A 9,469-nucleotide genomic window follows, 5' to 3' on the forward strand; every position below is an offset into this window, starting at 1 on the left:
TTTAATAAGGTACCGGTATTCAGTTATACTGCCAACTCTCCTGTAAAAGCGTGGCCCTAAATTATATTACTGCCGAGTGTGAGGTTGGGCCTTTCTCATACCTCTCCTACATAATTATCTATCTGGAAAATTTTCCTAATAGGTTAAAAAACTAAATCTAATTGTTAAATGTGTATTTCCCCGGTCAGTAGTGAAATTCATCATCTTTTCAGCCTTTTATATTTCTTCTTTTATGCATATTTTTAGTTGCCTTTTTATTGATTTGTAGGAACTCTTTCTATGTGAGTCCTTGGTTTTACATATAGCATAGTGTTTACATATAGGATATGGTATTCTGTATCAGTGTTTCTCTGTTATTTGTCAGAGAGTCTATGGAATTGTTTGTCTTCTTTTCTTTTAAGAGAATTTTTTGCTACAGGACACATGTGCTTGAAGAGAGAGAGACCGCCCCTGGGGGGGATGGCCACACCACAATACCTTCTCTTCCTCTCTCCTCTTGGGATTTTGGGCACACATGCACACATGCCCGGTATGAGTTCCAAGCCGGCAAGTCCAGGACTTGAACTGTGGTTGGCTATGTGGGAGTCCAGTGATGTAACCACTATGCCATCTTCCGGTCCAGGAGTTATCTTATAAAAGCAGTTGGTGTGGATCAAATCATTTGTTTAAACGTTGACCGCCTTAATCAAAGTTACTGCAGTTGAATCGCTTTCTCAGACAGCCCTTTGGTTATGTTGGTTAACATGTCATTGATACTTGCCTCTCTGCTGCTTTCCACAGAAAGGGGAGTGTGTTTGCCTACAGTGTCCCTCTGGATACTCTTTGTTTATATCGAAGCAGCAATTAGATTTAAAGATCTCAAAAATTTTCATGTAGACCTTTGTCGTCCATTTGCTGCTCACTGGTAAGTATCTATGTTCCTAATCTATAATTCATTTCAATGTTGAATGGTAAGTTCAACTGTAAATTTTTAAAAGATTTTGTGCCATAGTGCATGTCCACTCACTCAAGAGAGGGATAGAGAGAGGGAAGGTGAGAAATTATCCCCCCTGGGGGTTGGCTAAAACCACAGTCCCTTTTCCTGCATTCTGCTAGGATTTTAGATGCATACACACACACCTGTTGTGGTTTTCAAGCTGCTGGGTCTGGGGCTCGAACCACCATGCGGGAGTCCAGCACCTTAACCACTCCACCACCTCCTGGTTCTAACTGTAAATTTTTTTTCTCTGAGATTTCACATGAACCCAAAAAGCAGTGGTAGTAAAGAATGCGAGCACCCCTTTTAGGCAAAGGAGTATTTGAGTAGAGCCCTAGTGACTGTGTTGCTTGAGCATGTCCAAGTCCCCAGCCTTGATTTTCTTGCCTGCTTCATGGGGACCTGGGACAGAGGAAATAGAGCCACATATTCGAAGTGTGACTTGGTGCCTGCACAGACGTCTGAGCTGTTAGCCGCTCCTAGCACGGTGCGTCACGGCTTCAGACCGTTAGTATGGACTCTGGCTATTTCATGAAGCTTGAAACAACCGAGAATTTCACTAGCCTATTTATAAAAGTAAAATATTAGTGATTTTAAAGTAATATTGTTTCTTCTATGAAACATAAGTGAACATTAAATCACCATCTAATAAATGTTGCTTTTTTTTGGAGAGGTTTTTCTTTTTTTTTTTTTTTTTTTTTTGCTATAGGGTATGTGCGCTCGCCAGACAGAGAGACAGAAAGCGAGAAATCACCCCCCTGGGGGGATGGTCACGCCACAATCCCTTCTCCATTCTCCTCTCAGGAGCTTGGGCACATACGCACACGTGCCCGGCGTGAGTTTTAAGCCACCGGGTCTGGGACTCAAACCGCGGTTGGCTACGTGGGAGTCCAGCAACATAGCCATAACGCTAACTGCTGGTCCCAATGTTGCTCTTTTTTTTTTTTTAACTTAATTTTATTTCATAATTTTTTATTTACTTTTTTTTTTTTTTTTTTTTTTTTTTTTTTTAAAAAAGTTTTATAAGGCACATGCACTTGCCAGAGAGATAGAGAGACAGAGACAGAAAGTGAGAAATTACACCCCTGGGGGGATGGCCATGCTGCAATCCCTTCTCCCCCAGTCTCCTCTTGGGATTTTGGGCATACATGCACACACACACACCTAGCATGAGTTTCGAGTCTGGGACTTGAACCCCAGTCAACTACGTGGGAGTCCAGAGACATAACCATTACGCCATCTGCTGGTTCCAGTTTCCTATCTACATTTAATTGTACATCTCTATGGCATATGATATGGTTTTTCAAAGCATGTGTGCTGTTATACATACCAAATTTTGTAATATTTTGGCAAAATATAAGCAGGAATCAACTTTTAAAATACCATTTTCATTATTTTCAGTTCCTTCACAAGCAAGTGAATTAAATAAATCTGGTCAATAAAACTTGTCACTTCAAATTTGAAGTGAGGTAACATTTAGAATAATTATAAACTGGTAAGTTTTTATTTTATTTTTTGATTTTTTTGAGAGATTTTCACTGTAGGGCGCGTGCGCTCGCCAGACAGACAGAGAGAGACATAGAGACAGAAAGCGAGAAATCACCCCCCAGGGGGGATGGTCACACCGCAATCCCTTCTCCTCCATTCTCCTCTCGGGATCTTGAGCACGCACGCACACGTGCCCGGCGTGAGTTTTTTTAAGCCACCGGGTCCGGGACGTGAACCGCGGTCGACTACGTGGGAGTCCAGCGACATAGCCATTACGCTAACTGCTGGTTCCCTAAACTGGTAAGTTTTAATGTCAGTGAAGCTTAATGGGGTTTGACAGTGTTTTCAGAGGCTTTTGAAATTATCAGGCAGGCTGATGAGTTCGATGAAAATATTTCAACTTTCTATCCTAGAGATTAGAGTTTTGAGCACAGCTGGTTTAATTGGGTGCTACAAACCAAATGTTGGTGATGATAATATCAGATGCTTATCTCAGTGATTCTTGAACCCATGGATGACAGTGTTCATGAACTAATTTTCCAGGAATAGCTGGTGACGGTACCCCTGAGGCAGCAAGATTAAGTTAAAGTGGCCGCCTGAATTTGACCCTGCCTCCTAGTATTAAAAACACAAAGGGACCTGGGCTTTATGCTCACGTCTCAGATGGGTCATGTCCACAGCTCTGGTTGCTTTTCTTAAAAAGAATAATAAAGGAAAGGTTTTTAAAAGTAAAACAAAACAAACAAACAAAAAACAACCTAGTGATGTCCTTTTGATTTTCTTTAACATTTATATTGTTTGCTTGTGGCCACCCTAAAATTTCTACCGTTTTAGTTCTTAAAAGCGTAGAGATGTCTTAAGTTCTAATGCGTGAGGCAGTTCAGCAGCTCTTCCAGGACGGGGGCCGCTGTTGTGCCAGTCACGTGGTGACCCCTTGAGTTACTCTCCGAGCACCGAAGTCTGATGAGAGTGTCTCCTTGTGATCTAACCACCCCTTTGTTCCCTGGGGGTTTGTGTACATGTCAGCTGCCTCCCCACCAGACTACATCTCCCTGTGTGTTTGCTGAGTGCTGTCCTCCACTGCCATGTCCAAGTGGGATTTATTTTTAACTCTGAGAACTTACATTTCAATTTGAAATCCGAAGCATCCTCATGTGCTGTGTGTACGTCTTGTCCTTTCAAACTTGGAGTTACTGGTTGACTGTCTTCTTTCTAGTATTGGGTACCCTGTGGTGACTTTGGGCTTTGGCTTCAAAAGTTATGTAAGCTACAAAATGCGGTTAAGGAAGCAAAAAGAAGTGCAGAAAGAGAACGAATTTTACATGCAACTGCTTCAACAAGCCCTCCCTCCAGAGCAGCAGATGCTACAGAAGCAAGAGAAGGAGGCTGAGGAAGGTAGGTCTCTGCTCTGACGCTGTTGGCTCAGTAGACCGGTCGCTGTCTCCCAGTACAGTCTTCTTTTTTGGAAAAATAGGATTTTAGATTTTCCTGCTTTCTGATATTCTTCCTCAGGGCCGTTGTTTTGTTTGGTCCTAAATAGAGTGTGGATTGGTGAAGACCATGTATTTTAAATATGTTTATTTTATTTTATTATTTGTATGCATTTTACTTTATTTTTAAAGGATTTTTGCCATAGGGTGTGAGTGCTCTCTGAAGAGACAGTGGAGGGAAAGTGAGAGATATACCTCCACTGGCAGGGGGCGGGGTGATGGCCACCTCATAATCCCTTCTCTATTCTCCTCTTGGGACTTTGGGCCCACACGCACAAGTGCCTTGCATGAGTTTCAAGCCACCGGTCTGGGACTCAAAACCACTGTTGGCAGTGTGGGACTCCAGCGCCTTAACCACATGCTACCTGCTGGCCCTGCATTTTACTTTTAAATCTTATTTAATAGTTCATTTGTTATAAATATTTTGGGATATTTATTCTCAGCAGCAAAATAGTGTGTAATTATGTAAATTTGTAATTGAAACAAGCCAGGAATCAAGTATAAGCGAGACAGATGTGTGGAGACGGAGGAGGGAGGATTCGCATCTTCTGAATAGAGCACACACAGTCCTGCTCTAACTGGTTCACGGGATGGACTGTGGGTTTAAGTCGAGTCTTCTCTCATGGGTGTTTAATGGAAACAGCTGGATTGACAGCAATACCAGTTTACTTGGGTTTGGGAGTTGGATGTTTGAAGTCATTTTTAGTAACATATATCAAAATCATTTTCACTGGTGCAGTGTAAATATATCACAAGTCAAAAATTCTGTTGTATACATACATACAATTTTGTCTGTCAATTAAATTTTTTTTTAATTTGAGAAGATTTTTCTCTTCAAGTAGACTTTCACAGAGTGGAGTATCTAGATCTGATACAGAAAATTCTTTGGAGTGGCCTTGGTAAATGCTACAGACTTATTTATTATTCCCTCAAGTCTAGAATCAGGGTAAAGAACAGGTGTCCTGTGTCCTAAAACCCCTACTCTTTGCTTAGCTTCCTCTTTTGAGCGCAGTTAACTGTCAACGTGTTTAACCCAGGCATCTTTTAAAATACGGCCTGTCTGGTGGATTACCTGCCTTTGTGCTCTCACCTGGCAGTCGTCAAGTCCGATCTGACTGATAGAGGGAGTATGACTTAATTATGAAATCCTAGTCATGTTTTCAAAGCAAAACCTTTCATGGCTCGCTGTTCATAAATGTGGTGCTTTCCTAAATGTGCAGCTTCTCAAATGTATTTGCATTTGCTTCTCGACATTAGTATAATGTGCTGTGGTTATTGCTTCTAAATGAGTTTGCAAATTAATGTAGTGAATTCCTAAGTGTAGATAATACAGTCTGTTGAACCAATCTATTGTTTTTTTAAAAAAAAACGAAATATTCCAGTGTGGGTTTTCTTGTTTGTTGGTTTGTTTTTGGTATTGTAGCAGCCAAGGGGTTACCTGATATGGATTCCTCGATCCTTATACATCACAATGGAGGTATCCCCGCCAACAAAAAACTCTCCACAACTTTGCCAGAGATAGAATATCGAGAAAAGGGGAAAGAAAAGGACAAAGATGCCAAAAAGCACAACCTTGGAATAAATAACAACAATATTCTACAACCTGTAGACTCTAAAATACAAGAGATCGAGTATATGGAAAACCATATCAACAGTAAAAGGTTAAATAATGACCTTGTGGGAAGTACAGAAAATCTCTTGAAAGAGGACTCATGCACTGCTTCCTCAAAAAATTACAAAAACGCCAGCGGGGTTGTGAACTCCTCACCACGCAGTCACAGCGCCACGAATGGGAGCATCCCTTCCTCCTCGGGTAAGAACGAGAAGAAGCAGAAGTGCACGAGCAAGAGCCCGAGTGCACACAAGGACTTAATGGAGAACTGTATTCCTAATAACCAGCTAAGCAAACCAGACGCGCTGGTGAGGTGAGTGTGTGCTGGGTCCTTCCCGGCACTTTCCAGCAAGCCTGGCACGCTCTCCACAAGCAGACACTCCTAGCTAGGCCTGGAGGGATTGTTTGTGAGCAGGTACTGTGACCAGGGGCGTTTGGGTGTTTGTTTTACAAGGTTTGTTGGCCACCTTGTGTCATTGTCTTAAAGCATTGACTTTTCAGCTCTTTCCAGTGTTGGGAATCAGAGGTGACAGTGTTTACTTTCCACATTTGACAAATTTACATGTCACTTGATTCTTCTAGTGGGATTGAAAGGCATGCCTTTAGCCCTGTGCTTTTCTGTTTGCATATCCAAAGTTCTTTTGGCATAGACACAAAAACAAGAGTTTTTGCCTTGTTCATGCAAATCTCTTCATTTGTCAAATAGATACAGATGCGGGCGGTGAGAAAGTTGGCTATGCCACACTGTGCTTGTTTTGTTTTGTTTTCCTGCACCGAAATGGGGATTATTTTTAGATAACGCTGGGAAAATTAGGTTCGAAAAGTAATCTCTTTCTAAAACGTAATAGACAAGTAAAATATTAGATGTGGATTTTCATCAGCAATGTTCCTTTTCTCATCTCTAATTAAAAGAATAGCACCGCTGTGTGACTATTGACCAGCTCAGACGTAATTTGATGTATTTCATATGACTTGTTAGGCAAACACAAATATGTTCCCTTTACTTCAGATCTTTAATCTGGAAGCTGAGATCTGAACTGGAGCTTTTCTTTTTATGCGTTACTCAAGAGGGCAGTTGTAACTCACCCCCTCCCACAAGTTATCTTATGTTCCTCTTCCTTTGGCTTGCTTAAAGGGAGACATTCCCAGTGTTATCAGTCGAATGAACTAGATTATTAATTTGTCCTGAGTTTCTGAATGGCAGGTGGATCGTGGGACATGTCTTTGGGTTCTATTACTACAGGCTCTAGGGGCCTCAAAGCTCCCAGGTGGCTTTCAGAAGCACACAGGTGCTGCTGCAGGCTGGCATCCATGGCCTTTGTCACAACATTCCACCTGTCGCGTCCTGCAGAGAAAACACTCTGCAGAGAACCCCCATCCAGATGTGCATGGTTCAAAGACCATTAGTTGACCTTTTATTTCAAAAGGAGTACCTGCAAATTCACTCAGTGCTGTAACTGAAACATCTGCCATAGCTATTTCACATCCTTTCTCCTGCACGACTTTAGTAGCAGCAGTCAAGCCAAAACAGTTTTCCTCTGTTGATTGTTGCAGAGAGATGAGTCAAGACTCAGTCTGTGACACTGTCTCCCTTGGGCCCCAGTCCTGATGTTGATTGACTGCTTGACCTGCCTTAAGAAGAGAAGTTCAAGGACCCAGATGCCAATTGTCCAGTAAACTGGGGGTGATGACTTAGGTCCGGTGCCCTCTGTGCCTGCTCCTGAGGGGTACGCCTCTTTCTGTAGTCTCTAATAAGTACTCTGCCTTGACCTGAAGGGCTCCGGGGTATTACTCTGTTTTAGAGAACTACGTGCTGTCAAATAAATAAATGGAATATATTAGATTTAGTTTTGTAAGCATTGTAGAATTACCTTCAGCTTTTACTGTAATATAAAAAGATTAGAGGATGCCTCAAATATCCAAAAATAGAAAATTTTCAATTACAGTTCATCCATTTGATGGGCCTTTTTAAGACAAATGACAAAATCATACATTTGAGCCATATTGAAGAATACAGGAAAGTACTCAGGATTTAATCTTTCATGATAAAAAGAGAAAGCAATGTATTTAAAAACAATTATTTTTCCTAATATACACAGGAAAGGGATCTGAAAGAAAAGGAACCAAAGTGTTAACAGTAGTTGTTCTCATGATAGTATTTATTTGATCGGGCATCTGTTTTTTGTTTTACTTTCCTAGATTTTCAGAGTTTTCTGTAATGAGCAGTAATGAATGTGCTTAAAAGGAAAGGTATCTGCCTGAGCACATTACCCAGCGTGGTTGCAGGAGGCCTTATCACATCTCCTCTTGCCCACGGCTATCTCCTCTGTTTCCTCTTGCTTGACTTCGTGTGTGTTGATGAATATTCATAAGGCCGTGATGGATCCGAAGCTGACATGTTCGAGTTGGTAGCTGGAGAGTGAGTGGGCTTGCTGCCTTCAGCTGTAGACAGCCGGGCGCATTGGTATCTAAGGCACCTTTAGTGCAGATGCCCGGGCTGTGGACCTTCTCTTCCGCAGGCATGCCCAGGGTTATGCACGGTTCCAGGCTGCTCGTAAATTCCACAGAGACGCTTCAGTGATAGGCTTGATCTACCTTTTTAGAAATGTTCAAGGAAAGTTTGAAACCCAGTGCTGGATTAATTAGCCAGTAACTCTCCTGTAATAATAAATTAGTTATGGCACATTCTGCAGCATAACATGTCTGTCTCAACACTAGGGTTGAGAACTGTGATTTTTGAGGAACCAATTTGGTGATTTTTAAGGGAAATCCTCATTATTACTCCACTTTTTTTTGTCTTTTTCTTTTTTTATTTCCTTTTAAGATTTTTGCTTATAGAGTGCTTGTGCTTGTGGAGAGTTTGGAGAGAGACAGAAAGAACGAGAAAGTGAGAAATCACCCATGGAGAGATGGCCACACTGGGACCCCTTGTTCATTCTCTTAGGATTTTAGGTGCACCTGTACCCAGCGCGTTTTTCAAGCTACCGAGTCCTGGACTTGAACTGTGCAGCTGGCCATGGGGACCCAGCGCCTTAACCCCGACGCTACCACTTTGAAGGAAAATTCTTATAGATTGGGCTATCTTTCTGTGTGGCTGTCCTACAGCTGTTTGGTGGCCATTCCTACGAAGGGGCGAGCGGTCCTGTATGTTTTTTCTCGAGCTCTCCAAGCCCCACAGGTGTTTCCTAGTATGCTGTATACCACAGGTTAACAAACACCACCACACAGGCCCGATGTGGCCCGCTGCTGTGTTTGTAAAGATACGTGGTTGGGTCACAACCGTTCACTCATTTACATAGGGTCAGCGGCTGCTTTCCTGCAGCAGTGGAAGAGTTGAGGAGCTGTGACAGAACAAGCGGCCTGCACACCAGAAACGCATACTGTTTGGTCTCTACAGAGAGGTGTGCTGACCCCATCGTATGGGCGTTGCGTGTTTCGAGGACCCTTACCAGATCGTGAGCTCTGGAGGGCAAGGCCGGGTCTGTTCATTTTTCTCTCTTTAGGAAAGTAAGATGCACAGTGAGTTGACGTGTTGAAAAGCTGAGTGGATGCTGAAGGCCCTGATCTGTTAGGATCAAGAGCATGTAGAGAGAAGGTGCGGGGTGGATAGTTAAGGTAAGGGGTTACGGGGAAGGTGGGCAGTTTGGGGCCCTCTCCGGAAAAGTCTGGGGACGTGGATTGGCTTTGGTGAAGAGCTCCACAGATAGTCTGTTCCCAAGAAGTGGTTTGAGAAGCGCATGTCTCAGAAAATGATCCTGTTTCTGCCAACTTGATTCTGAAATTTTTTATCCAAGATGTTTGAAAACAGACTTATATTATTGGTAGCCAAAAATGTTCTTACTTCCAATGTGGAAACAATTCTTTTTTTTTTTTTTTTTTTTTTTGAGGGGGTTTTTCTATATG

At 42.3% G+C, this 9,469-nt stretch overlaps 1 protein-coding gene across 1 annotated transcript in view; it reads left to right on the plus strand.

Moving 5' to 3' along the window:
- The window catches only part of MACO1 (macoilin 1), a gene marked incomplete at its 5' end in the record, with an annotated part of 58,847 nt that overhangs the window by 7,026 nt on the left and 42,352 nt on the right, over window positions 1–9,469 (plus strand). The window contains 3 exons of the mRNA XM_006159472.3: window positions 781–904; window positions 3,681–3,859; window positions 5,378–5,879. Coding sequence (XP_006159534.1) covers window positions 781–904; window positions 3,681–3,859; window positions 5,378–5,879 — 805 coding nt within the window. The remainder of the gene's footprint in view (window positions 1–780; window positions 905–3,680; window positions 3,860–5,377; window positions 5,880–9,469) is intronic.

The sequence above is a fragment of the Tupaia chinensis genome, unplaced genomic scaffold, assembly GCF_000334495.1.
Source record: "Tupaia chinensis unplaced genomic scaffold, TupChi_1.0 Scaffold000628_1, whole genome shotgun sequence".
Classification (NCBI taxonomy): Eukaryota; Metazoa; Chordata; class Mammalia; order Scandentia; family Tupaiidae; genus Tupaia; species Tupaia belangeri.